General features: G+C 39.2%; 1 protein-coding gene across 1 annotated transcript; it reads right to left on the bottom strand.

Moving 5' to 3' along the window:
• Window positions 1–200: 200 nt before the first annotated feature.
• LOC104244313 (extensin-2-like) lies at window positions 201–4,003 on the bottom strand. The gene is made up of 3 exons (XM_070155581.1): window positions 2,598–4,003; window positions 637–2,267; window positions 201–527 (listed from the first exon to the last, which is right to left on the bottom strand). Exons 1-2 carry the CDS (start codon window positions 3,886–3,888, stop codon window positions 676–678), a joined length of 2,883 nt encoding a protein of 960 aa, XP_070011682.1. The 5' UTR covers window positions 3,889–4,003; the 3' UTR covers window positions 201–527; window positions 637–675.
• Between the last annotated feature and the right edge of the window lie 10,027 nt (window positions 4,004–14,030).

Here is a 14,030-nt window from a genome sequence, read left to right as displayed (position 1 = left end):
TTATTTTAAAAAATCTTAAATATAAAAGTACACGAGAGATACGTGTATTACTTATATATGTCTTGAACTTCTTTTACCTTAAAACTATTAAAGATCTTAAAATAATTATTGGTATTCTCATTTTCAATTTTTTATATAAGGATAAGACTTATTTTTTTGTTTACCGAGTGGAAAAAGCAAAAAGAAAAAAACAGTGAATATAAAGAAATTGATCTTCTTATTGATTTGTGCACAAAGTACACCAAGGTATTACAAGAAAACAACTTGCAATAACTAATAAGCAATGAATAAAACGAGGACATCCTCAATACACCAATAAATTACGGAAAAAACAAACTCTATATATGAAGAATCAAAGTTATTGTACCCTTGTCCACGTGAATGCACTAGAGAACAGTGTGCAATAAGAATCATTCCTTCAGTTAAAAAGTTGTATATTTTATTCCATAAATTAATTGCTTTGTGCCATTGACGTTTGAATCTTTTCCTCAAGAAGCCGCCATTTATTTAGTGCTTCAAACTAAAATCTGAAAAGAAACAATAAAATAGAAGATCAGAACTTAATTCAAAGAAAATAAAAATAAAAAGTTGATTTCATATGGCAAAAAAGAATACACAATTCAAACAGCAACTCACTTGATTGATTGTGGAGAATGGCTGAGCTCTTAGAAATACTTAGTAGTGGATTGGAGGTGGCGGAGAAGCATAAATGTATACTGGTGGAGGTGGTGATTTCACGGGTGGAGGAGGTGAGCTGTAGTGATAGGCAGGAGGAGGAGACTTTACTGGAGGGGGTGGAGAGTGGTAATAGTATGGAGGTGGAGGAGAAGGCGACGGTGGAGGAGGAGACTTGTAGTAATAGGGTGGTGGCGGTGATGGAGATGGCGGTGGTGGAGACTTGTAGTAATATGGAGGTGGAGGTGATGGCGATGGAGGTGGTGGTGATTTATAGTAATAGGGTGGTGGAGGAGATGGTGATGGTGGTGGAGGAGACTTGTAGTAATAGGGCGGGGGTGGTGACGGAGCCGGTGGAGGGGGAGACTTATAGTAATAGGGCGGGGGTGGTGATGGAGATGGCGGAGGAGGAGACTTGTAATAATAGGATGGGGGTGGTGATGGGGATGGTGGTGGTGGTGACTTATAGTAATATGGTGGTGGAGGTGATGGTGACGGGGGTGGTGGCGACTTGTAGTAATATGGAGGAGGAGGAGAAGGCGATGGTGGTGGAGGAGATTTGTAATAGTAAGGAGGTGGAGGCGATGGTGACGGGGGTGGCGGTGATTTATAATAGTATATAGGTGCAGGTTTTGGTGATGGTGGAGGTGGAGACTTGTAATAATAGGGCGGAGGTGGTGATGGGGATGGTGGGGGTGGTGACTTATAGTAGTATGGTGGTGGAGGCGATGGTGACGGGGGTGGTGGCGACTTGTAGTAATATGGAGGAGGAGGAGAAGGCGATGGTGGTGGAGGAGATTTGTAATAGTAAGGAGGTGGAGGCGATGGTGACGGGGGTGGCGGTGATTTATAATAGTATATAGGTGCAGGTTTTGGTGATGGTGGAGGTGGAGACTTGTAATAATAGGGCGGAGGTGGTGATGGGGATGGTGGGGGTGGTGACTTATAGTAGTATGGTGGTGGAGGCGATGGTGACGGGGGTGGTGGCGACTTGTAATAATATGGAGGGGGAGGAGAAGGTGATGGTGGTGGAGGAGATTTATAATAGTAAGTAGGTGGAGGCAATGTTGATGGAGGTGGTGGTGATTTATAATAGTATACAGGAGCAGGTTTTGGTGATGGTGGAGGTGGAGACTTGTAGTAATAAGGAGATGGTGAAGACTTAGTTGGTGGCGGTGGAGATTTGTAAACATATGTCGGGGTTGTTGGAGGTGGTGACTTGTAAATATAAATCGGCGATGGAGGTGGAGGAGATTTGTAGTAGTATGGAGCAGGCGTAGGCAGAGGTTTTGTGCATTTTGCATAAGGTGTCTTAGAGCCATAAGCAAATGGTTTTGCATAAAGTACAACTTCATAATGGTTCTTTGACTTCACTTTTAGGTTAGCGCCCTTTACTCCCCAGTAAAGGTTTGTAGGAATGTCACAATTAGAATCCTTTGGAGCATTGTGTAGTTTAGCCTTGCAAGCCTTTGCTCCATATTTGGCATATTCAAATCCTTTAACAGTAATGCTGAATTTGCCGTTGATCCTTGTGGTACCATAACTCACAATTTTCTTGTCACCAGCCTTACAAGTCACCTTAATAACAGCACCTAATTCATGTGAAAAAAGAATTAATATATTAATTAACACTAAAGTTATTGAGCTGCTAACATATGTCATTTTCAATATTTTACTCCATAGTTACAAAAATATTTATAGTTACTACGTTGTAAATATTTTTGATATTTTAAAATCTTATTTTTCAAAAAGGAAAATCTAGTGATTGTGATGCGCGCAAATTTTTTACTAGCACATTTTTGGGTATTTTGGTAAGAGCTTAACGAATAAAGCAACAAAAAGGCGAATATATAGTTAAATCAATTTTTGGTGATAAATTAAAGTTAATAAAAAGAGTGGATGTGTAATAAAAAGTATTGTACCTTGCAGGTGTTTCTTGCCATGAGACTTCTCTGGATATTTTGAATCATAGCATCTAAAACAGTAGACCTTTCCGACAACCTTGACCACCAAATGATGATATGGAGGATAGTACTGAGTAGGTGGTGGTGGTGAAGCGTAATAGTACGGTGGGGGAGAAGACTTCTTTGGAGGTGGTGGGGAGGTGTAGTAGTATGGAGTTGGAGGTGACTTTACTGGTGGTGGTGGGGAAGAGTAGTGATATGGTGGCGGTGGTGATTTCTTTGGTGGTGGTGGAGAAGAGTAATAATATGGTGGAGGAGGTAATTTCTTGGGGGGCGGTGGTGAGGAATAGTAATATTGTGGAGGAGGAGACTTAACTGGTGGAGGTGGGGAACTATAGTGATATGGGGGAGGAGGTGATTTCTTTGGGGGTGGTGGTGAGGAATAGTAATATGGTGGAGGAGGAGACTTAACTGGTGGTGGTGGGGAAGTATAGTGATATGGTGGCGGGGGTGATTTCTTTGGTGGTGACGGTGAGGAATAATAATATGGTGGAGGAGGAGACTTTAGTGGTGGTGGTGGAGAACTGTAGTAGTATGGGGGAGGAGGTGACTTAGCAGGTGGTGGTGGGGACTTATAATAGTATGGTGGTGGTGGTGATGGTGACGGAGGAGGCGGAGACTTGTAATAATAAGGTGGCGGAGGTGAAGGTGAAGGAGGTGGTGGAGATTTATAGTAGTATGGTGGAGGAGGTGAAGGAGAAGGTGGCGGTGGAGACTTATAATAGTAAGGTGGAGGTGGTGATAGCGAGGGTGGTGGCGGAGATTTATAATAATATGGTGGTGGAGGTGATGGTGAAGGTGGAGGTGGCGACTTATAATAATATGGAGGTGGTGGTGAAGGTGATGGTGGAGGAGGAGATTTGTACACATACAGGGGCGGGGGAGATGGCGAAGGAGGAGGTGATGATTTATACACATAAGGTGGTGGGGGTGAAGATGATGGGGGTGGAGGAGACTTATACACATATGGTGAAGGTGGTGATGGAGAAGGAGGTGGAGGTGATTTATAAACATATGGTAGTGGGGGAGAAGGTGATGGGGGAGGTGGAGATTTATACACATAAGGTGGTGGCGGAGAAGGAGAAGGAGGTGGTGGTGACTTGTACTCGTATGCTGGAGGTGGTGGAGAAGAATATATATAAGTATCTGCTGACACTACATTAGCAACTGCCAATATGGCCAACGCCAGTAAGATTTGTGGCAAATAGCGACGACCCTTGGCAGGGCCGCCACCGTGAAACCGACTCATTTCGCCGGCAAATTCCTGCCCTAGCCTTCCAAATATGGCTAGTGAAATCTCCAAAAACTTTGAAGGAGTAGAAGAAGAAAGGAAACAGTGTTGAAAGATGATGCCTTTAATGGATCAATGGCCAATGTATTTATAGTCACGTTCCTAGGGAAGCAATTGCTTCTAAAGAGCTGTTTAAAGGACCAATTCAATTGGTCTGATTGATAATCAAAGACTAAAATTTATAACAACTCTTAACAGCTGGATCTACAAATTATCATCTTATTAATTAAAGTCCATTTCTGGATCACTTTGAATATTTCCATAGTATCTTTTTAACAAGTAGTTGTTACCTGCTACACAGAAAATGGAGTAAAGCAAAGTGTGATTGTTATTTTTTAATATTTCCACTCTCTTGCCAGTATTAGTTTTCATGAACACTTAGATATCATACAATTATTGGTAGTTTTGTTTGTTTCCTCGTTATTTCTATATACATCCCTAACTAGTAAAGTTCTGTGGTTGACTTTCGATTTACGACGACGACGACAACAATAACAACAAACCCATAGTATAATCTCAGAAGTGGGATTTGGGATCGATGTGTATAAAGACCTTACCCCTACCTTGGATAAAGGTAGAGAGGCTATTCCGGATAGACCCTCGGAATAGTCTCGGCTCAAGGAAAGATGAAAAAGAATTCGTAACAACAAGCAGTAATACCAGCAATCCAACATGAAAACCGAATCGAAAGAAATAGCAAATAGTTATAGAAATCTACGAATAGGAAAATACAAGACTAACACTGCTATTACTAGCACGAATAAGGAAAACACTCGACTACCTAGCCTTCTATCCTAATATTAATGACGGATTTTACTGTTTAACTAGAGAATTTGTCCGTCGCTAATTCTTATTTTTTAGTAGTACTTTTCTTTTGCAAACTACATGGAATTTTTGTTTTCGGATCAGAGGTGATGGCTAAAGAAATTACTTGTTGCCAACTGGAAATGAACATTTTATTTAATATTGATATGTTTCAGCAGTTCCAAATGAAACTCTCACTGCATTTTGTGTTACTAAATAAAGAAAATTACAGCTTGTGAAATGTGAAAGGCGGCTATTAGTTTTAGTATATATTTCAAACGCCACTTAATACTAAGTCAGAAGCACAACTAATTACTTAGATTCATATCTTAGTTTTTTTTTTTTTTTTTGGGCCAAAATTCCCTCTTAAATGAGAGAATGATTGTTTGTGAGAGAGTAGATGAGTTTTTAAAGCCCTATTTTAAGGTAACTACGTGATGGAGTTGCTAAACTAAGAGGACAAATACCTCATTACCATGTGCTACACTATATTTGGTTGATTAATTGTCTACTTCATTGATCCTAGCCATTCTTCATGGAGAATATATGTTTAAAAAAAAATACAAAAGATTTTGTTCCTTTTTAAACCTCGTATAAGAGTCAAATTAAGGGGTCGCTTGGTAGGGTGTATAAGAATAGTGCGGAATAAGGTGTATTAGTAGGGGTGGCAAAATGGTTAAAAGAAAACAGTTAATCATCCATATTATCCACTAAAAATGGGTTGGATAATGAACTATTTAAAAACGGGTCAAATATGGATAAGAACCATATTATCCATTTAGAAAATGGATAACCAATGGGTAACCACTGGATAACTGATGGGCCTAACTTTTATATTTGTAAAGCCTCAAATTGGGGATTTCTCAAGTTAGGGAGACTAAGAATTCTCCCAAAAGTGATCATATGCAAGAAGTCATGGATAATATGGTTATCCATATTATCCGCCGGTTAACCCGTTTTTTATCCGTATTAAATATGAGTCGGGTTGGATAATTGATCCGTTTTTTCATTACCCGTCTTCGACCCGAACCATATCCAACCCGACCCGCCCGTTTGCCACTCCTATGTATTAGTAATGCATGGATTAGTAACACATGGGTTAGTAATGCAAGCATTAGTTATGCAAATATTATTTTTTATCTACTGTTTGGTGTGGTGTATTAAAATTATAATGCATTGCATAATTTTTAAGAAAAATAGTTGCTTACAAAAATGCCCTCCATATTCTCTAGCTTTAAGGGACTTTAAGGATAATTTTGTCTTTAATTATGCTAATGCATGCATTAAAGCATTGGTATTACTAATGTCATGGTTTTCTATGCATTACTTATGCATAGGATAATGCCAAGTATGATGTATAACTAATACAAGTTAAAAAAATGTACCAAACAAGGTATTAGTAATGCATAGAGCTAATGCAAGTATTAGTTATACACAAGTTGAAAAAATATATCAAACAAGGTATTAGTATTGCATAGAGCTAATGTTTGCATTATTTTTCCTAATACCTCATACCAAACAACTCTTAAGTAAATTGGAATAGTGGGAGCACTATGTTAAATTGTGGATGAGAACAGTGTTCATCCATGGGAATACTTAGAGAGAAACTTGGAGAAGAGAAGAGAGAAATGGATTTTGAGAAATGATAATGTTACATTGCTTCAGCTATAGTAGGCGTACATATATACAAGTTAACTACCCAATTAATGACAGCTAATTGACAACTAATAACCACCTAACTAACTAACTAATAATCTTCCTATTAAATAAGCCACGTGCACAATTACAATTCCATCTGCACTGATAATACTCCCCCTCAAGCTGGAGGGTGCAATATGTTGAGCACACCCAGCTTGCCTAACAAATGCAAGTGTTGTTGTTGTCCTAAGCCCTTAGTCAACAAATCAGCTAGTTGATCCCTGGTAGGCACATAGAATGTCTGTACCATTCCCCCTTTAATCTTGTCTCGAATAAAGTGGCAATCGATCTCGATATGTTTTGTCCTTTCGTGAAAAATGGGATTAGCAGCTATTTGCATAACAGTTTTGCTATCACTTATCATAGCTACAGGTTGAAGGATTTGAACTCCCAACTCCTGAAACAATCCAAGCAGCCAAGTGACTTCTGCACACTTGAGGTCATGCTTCTATACTCTGCTTCAGCCGAACTCCTAGACACAGTGTATTGTTTCTTGGACTTCCAGGAGATCAAGAAGCTTCCAAACTTGATAACATAACCTGTTACACATCTTCTGGTGTTTGGGCAAGCAGCCTAATCTGAGTCACACCAGCATGTTAGAGTATTACTAGGTTCTGCCTTAAGCCATACTCCTCGTCCTAGTGAACATTTCAGGTATCTTACAACTCTGGTATCATCCTCCCAGTGTGACTTCTTAGGTCTTTGCATAAACTGACTCAAGGTTTGAACTGCATAACTGATGCCAGGCCTAGTGATAGTCACATACATTAGCTTCCCAACAAGCCTTTGGTAGAGACTTGCATCCTCTAAAAGTGTATCATCTGTAGCTCATGTGGCAGTATCAAACTCTACTATGATGAGTTTTAGGTTTGATTGAAGAGGTATATTGACTAGTTTGGCTCCACTTAACCCCAGCGCAGAGATTAACTCCAGCACATATTTCCTCTCATTTAGCATTATGCCAAATTTAGATCTAAGCACTTCAGATCCCCTAAGTCCTTCATCTTGAACTGATGATGCAAGACTTCTTTGGCTTCAGTGGTTAGCTGTATATTACTGTCAGTGATCAGCAAGTCATCAACATAGACAAGGATAATCACTATGTCTCCATGTTTCTTCAAGGTGAATAGAGAGTAATCATGAGTGCTTTGAACAAAACCTGCACTCAATAGAGCATCTGTGAGCTTGATATTCCATTGCCTAGAGGTCTATTTGAGTCCATATAGGGACTTTCTCAACTTGCACACTTTCTTCTCCCCCTGATTTTTGAATCCCTCGGGTATTTTCATGTAGACTTCTTCACAAATGTCATCTTGTAAGAAGGCATTGTAAATATCCATTTGACATAAGTTTCATCCTTGCTATCACTGATCTTACAGTGACCATCTTCACAACAAGTGAAAATGTATCATGATAATCCAAACCTTTTTGTTGGCTATACCCTTTGGCTACTAGCCTTGCCTTGAACCTTTCAACTTCAACATTAGCATGATACTTTATTTTATATACCCACTTAGATCCCACTACATGTTTCCTTTGAGGTAGTAGTACTACTTCCCCAGTATGGATATCCTCTAGAGCTTTGATCTCTTGCTTCATGGCCTCTATCCATCTTTCATCTTTGGATGCCTGCTTAAAAGTTTGAGGTTCCACTAGATTAGAGGACTTAGCCAAATAGGACTTATATTGAGTGGTAGTATTGTTGTAGGATAGATAGTTGGCTATGGGATATATGCTGCTTAAAAATTGATTTCTGATCAACAATAGGTATTTAGTTATAACAACTATGACTTCAGTTTTCAATTGCAATAGAAAAACCCAAGTAAATCTACTGTGATCATCCAAAATGGTCAAGAAATAGTATTTCTTATCAAAAGTAGGATTTATATAGGGTCCCCATAGATCCATATGTACAAGATGAAATGCTGTTATAGCTCTAGATTTGCTTATAGGAAACTTCAGCCTTGTCTGGTTAGTCAAAGGAGAGACTGGACAATTATTCAGAAGTGAACTATTTACATTGTGACTTAGTAAACTCATACTCTTCATAACAGTAATAGAGGGGTGCCCTAGCCTCATATGTCATAATCTGTAATCTTCTTTGTTTGTAGTTGCTACCATAATATGCTTCTGAAACTTATTCTTGTCATCCTCGGACCTGAAAATGTATAGACCAGCTAACTCCTTACCAATATCCTTCATCTGACTATTGCATAGATCCTAAAATATACAGAAATCAGGTAAGAACATTGGATATCATCTCTCCTTTGAAAATAGATGTCTGACCAGTATAGGTTATGTCCACCTTATCTCCAGTAGGTAAGCTAACCTTATCCCTTAGTGAGGCATCTACATTAATGCCATTTAATATTATATCCAAACTGCATGCAGCTATATGGTGTGTAGCACTAGAATCCACAATCCAGTCATTTTTCTAAATCTATGACATGAAACAGGTAGCATTACTTGCCAAATTTACATGACGGTCTCCAGTGTCCTTGTTTAGCAATGCTAAAATCTGCTGATACTACTCAACAATGAAAAATTTGCCTGCAATAGGTTCCTTTCCCTCAGAGTATTGATGTGTTGACAATTGACCATCCCTATTCCCAGATATACTATTCATAGCTGCTAAAGCTTGTTGTTGTTGTGGTCTCCTGTACTAACCCCCTTGCTGAGTCCCAGAACTACTAGCACCCTGTCCAAACATCTTCTTACTCTTGAAGTCTGTAGGATACCATATTAGCTTATAACAATTCTCCTTAGTTTGTCTTTTTAGTTTGCAATATTCACATTGCATAAAAGGTCGTTTGCCTTTGTAACCCTATCCTTGACTAATCTACATAGCCATCAGATCTGATTTAATTCTTGTTGCATTTAGACTAGGTGAATTGTGAGTTTCATCCTCAATAATCATAGCATATGCTTGATTAAGTGAGGGAACACTAGACGTCAGCAAAATCTGTCTGCTTATTGGATCATACGAATCATTTAAGCCACTAAGAAATTGTAATAACCTTTGTTGCTGCATATATCTACATAGTCTTATAAATTGGGAGTTAGCACCATAGCATTATATTCACTCCATAAACTCTTTAATTTCGTGAAATAAGTGGATACAGAGTCAGTACCTTAATACAGAGTGTTGATGGCTCTATGTAGCTGGAAGATGCGCATGCGATTGACTTTATCAAATGTCTCTCTCAAATCCTCCCAAACCAGGTGAGCATCTGTAGCATATGCAATTTCACTCAAAAGCTCAGTGGATACAATATTCATCAGCCATGAGAGTACAATGGCATTACAAGTCTCCCATTGCTCATCCAATTCTGTGTTGAAGGTCTCCTTTGTGCAAGTACCATTCATGAACCCTAGCTTCCTTTTCCCCAAAAGAGTGATCTTTATCGTTCGACTCCAAAGCCCATATTTTTCAGATCTGGTAAGCTTAATCGAAATCAAAACTATGCCAGAAGTGTCAGAAGGTCCAAGGTAAAGTGGATGTGTGTATACAAGTGTTTGCTCCTCAGTTCTCAAGTAAGTCACCATTGTTGCACCACAAAAAATAGAAAATGAAGAAGTAGAAGAAATATGTGCTGAGAGGACAAATTGAAATCAAATTGCGCGAGTAAACAGCATCAGCAGCTTCGATATCATGTTAAATTATGGATGATAACAGTGTTCATCCATGGGAATGCTTAGAGAGAAAGATGGAGAAGAGAAGAGAGAATGGGATTTTGAGAAAATGATATTGTTACATTGCTTCAGCTATAGTAAGCAAACATATATACAAGTTAACTACCCAATTAATGACAGCTAATAACCACCTAACTAACTAATAATCTGCCTATTAAATAAGCCACGTGCACAATTACAATTCTATTTGCACTGATAATACTCTATTTGCAGCATATTTGTAAAACATGGTTCCTTAGGGGTCATTTGGTTGACCTTTCAAAAGAGTTAATCCATGTCTAACTATGTAAAATCAGCATAACTTATTACTATGTTTGGTTGGTGTTTTAATTTTCGTATAAAATCTGCATGACTTATATAATATTTGGTTAGATTTTACCTCTTTATATATATATATATATATATATACTAGCATAAAAGTAATTCGGATCGGCCGAACCATATTGAATTGGCTGCTCCACCATGTTCTTACATAACTAATATCTACATAATCTCTGTGTAACTCATCTCTGAACCAAACGACCCCTTAATTAGTATGTGTATACATGCAATAGACTTGCCTTTTGAATTTTGATAATCAGCTTCAAATTTCATGAGGTAGATGCTCATGACTAGTGACACTCCGATGGACAAGGTCAGGATCATTTAGGATAGGCTTCGTACAGCTCATTCCAGGTAAAAGTGTTATGCTGACTGCAAGGTTCGTGATTTGGCATTCATGGTCAGTGAGCGAGTATTGCTTCGAGTGTCACCTATGAAGGGCGTAATGAGATTTGGGAAGAAGGGCAAGCTTAGCCCTAGGTTCATTTGAGATTCTTGATCGAGTGGGAGAGGTGGCTTATAGACTTGCGTTGCCTCCGAGCTTATCAGACGTGCATCCAGTGTTTCATGTGTCCATGCTTCGAAAATATCACGGCGATCCATCCCACGTGTTAGATTTCAGCACTATCCAGTTGGACAAGGACTTGTCTTATGAGGAGGAGCCGGTAGATATTCTAGACTGGCAGGTTCATTAGTTAAGATCGAAAAGTTTTCCTTCTGTTCGTGTTCGATGGAGAGGTCAGCCCGTTGAGGCATCGACCTGGGAGTCCGAGTCCGATATGCGGAGTTGTTATCCCCATCTTTTCCGCGACTCAGGTACTTCCTTCTTCTGTCCGTTTGAGGACGAACGATTGTTTTAGAGATGGATGCCTTAAAAACCTCTTTCAACATCACCGATTTGCGTGCACAGTCCGGGCGCATAGCCGGAAAGCCATTATGTGAATTTTTTTGAAAAATGATGAATTTTGACTTTAAAATGAATTAATTTGACTTCAGTCAATATTTTGGGTAAATGGACCCGGAACCATGATTTGACGATCCTGAAGGATCCGTAGGAAAATATAGGACATGGGCGTATTCCCGAAATCGAATTCCGAGGTCACAAGCCCGAGAAATGAATTTTTGAAGAAAATTATTTTCTGAAATATTTATGAGTTTTTGAAAGTTAAATGTGTTTAAAACTTAATGGTATCGGGCCCGTATTTTGGTTTCGGCGCTCGGTACAGGTCTTATATGTGATTTAAGATAAGTCTTAAGAAATTTCATGATTTTGATGCTAAATTCATAGTTGTTGATGTTATTTCAGTGATTTGAATGCACGAGCGAGTCCGTATGATGTTTTTAGGTTATTGTGCATGTTTAGTTTGGAGCCCCAAGGGCTCGGGTGAGTTTTGGATAGGCCACAGGGTGGATTTTTGGACTTGAGGAATTGCAGGCTTCAGCTATTTCAATGCAGGCTTCACATTTGCGAAACCTAGCTCACAAATGCGAGGGCCATGTCGCAAATGAGAAATGTAGCCCAGGCCAACCTACCTCACAATTTCGAGGATTTTATCGCAAATGTGATCCCCCCTCCCCCCCCATTTTAGCCAGTCGTCGCAAATGCGACAAGTTGTTCGCAATTACCTACTCGCAAATGCAAGAACTTCGCAAATGCGAACTTAGAAGAAGTATGGGTTTACAATTGCGAACCCTGGTCGCAAATGCGACACCTGCAACCTTCAATTTTATAACTTAGCCGAAAATCTTTCATTTTTCACACTTTTTCAAAACCAAAACACTCTTGGGCGATTTTTCAAAGACAACTCTTCTTCCCAATCAATTGTAAGTCAATTTTAACTCGATTCCTTCAATAATTTACATCTTTTCACATGGTTTTCATGGGGGAATTTGGGTGTTTTGGGTAGAACCTAGGTTTTTTAAAAATTGGGGATTTGGATCTTGATTTGAGGTCCGATTTCAAAACAAAATATATATTTGAGTTCGTGGGGGAATGGGTAATCGGGTTTTGGTTTGAACCTCGGGTTTTTGGCCATATGGGCCCGAGGGTGATTTTTGACTTTTTGGGTAAAACTTTAGAAAATTTATTTTCATGCATTAGAATTGATTCATTTAGCATTTATTGATGTAATTAAGTAACTTATGGCTAGATATGAGTGAATTGGTGGTGGAATCAAGAGGTAAAGCGATAGTAGAGACTTGAATTGTGTTCGTGGCATCGAGGTAATTATTTGGTCTAACCTTAGCTTGAGGGATTAGGAGTTGAGTCCTATTTGCTATGTGGTATTTGTCGAGTACGACGTATAGGCATGGTGACGAGTATCTATACGTTGGTGTCAAGCATGACCTTGAGTCTTATATTGTAATTATTATGGCTTCGTTGTATTATTCATGCTTTGATGATGATTTCTGTTGTTGGGCAAAGTTTGTGGAAATAATTGTGACATTTGAACATTGAGGAGCGTTGGCTCAAGTTGTACAATGAAATGTGAAAGTATAAGTGGTAATTGAATCATTTAGAGCATTGGTTCAAGTTGTGAAGTGAGTTGTGAAGTAAAATTGAGAAAAAGAAGAGAATTATTACGTGGCCTCCCTTGCCGGGATATTGTTGCTTTTGATGTTATCTCCCTTGCCGGGATGTTGATGTTTCTTTTGATGTTGTTCCCTTGTCGGGACTTGATTGTTACTATTGTTCCCTCGCTGGGATTCTTATCGTAATTTCATTTATTCCCTTGCCCTATTGTTTGTGATTATTGTTTGGGTGAGGAAGAGTGTTAAAGTATGAAGGGTGATGCCGTGTATTTTTTTGGTGAGAGAGTGTGAAAGCATGAAGGGTGATGTCGTGTATGATTTGTGAGGAAAGAGTGTAAAGCACGAAGGGTGATGTCGTTCCACACGATGTACCATTCCGTACCGATTATATTGATTATATGGTGAGTACGAGAGTAAAAGCAAGAAGGGTGATGCCGTGCACATTTCCATTATTTGATTGCTTTGGTAAGGACTAGAGTAAAAGCACGAAGGGTGATGCCGTGCACTTATTGATTCCTGATTCTTTGTTGATATCTGAGATATGTTGTTTCTTTTAATTACCTATTGTTTTTCTATTCCAAATTGATAGTTCCCCGCAGCATGATACCCCTCCCATACTTAACTGTATATTACTATTCTTCTTTTCCGCTGTATTTAGTTAAATTGCACGGGGTTATTTGGTAGTCTGGTCCTAGCCTTGTCACTACTTCGCCGAGGTTAGGATAGGCACTTACCAGCACATGGGGTCGGTTGTGCTGATACTACACTTTGCACTGTGTGCAGATCCCAGAGCAGCAGCTTTTGGACCGTAGATTGGGTGGCTACCTTCAGTTCACGCGGAGATCCAAGGTAGTCCTGCAGGCATACGCAGGCCCTGGAGTCTCCCTTTATCCCTTTACTCCTGTTTCATTTTCTTAGTTCAGAAACAGTGTATCTTTTATCTTTCAAACTTTGTATGTAGTATTCTTAGATCGTCTGTGAAACTATGACACCAATTCTGGGTGGCGAGGCTCAAACAGTTGTATTAGATACATATTTCAGATAGTTTACTA

Source organism: Nicotiana sylvestris, chromosome 8 (assembly GCF_000393655.2).
Source record: "Nicotiana sylvestris chromosome 8, ASM39365v2, whole genome shotgun sequence".
In the NCBI taxonomy this organism is placed as follows: Eukaryota; Viridiplantae; Streptophyta; class Magnoliopsida; order Solanales; family Solanaceae; genus Nicotiana; species Nicotiana sylvestris.
The sequence above is the reverse complement of the archived record's forward strand: the minus strand, read 5'-3'. Positions and strand labels throughout refer to the sequence as shown.

Excerpts from the sequence above, each read along its gene's own strand:
- LOC104244313 (XM_070155581.1), bottom strand. The coding sequence starts at position 3,888 with ATGAGTCGGTTTCACGGTGGCGGCCCTGCCAAGGGTCGTCGCTATTTG. Across the intron at positions 2,268-2,597 it reads TGGCAAGAAACACCTGCAAG|GTGCTGTTATTAAGGTGACT; the intron begins GTACAATACTTT and ends CACATGAATTAG.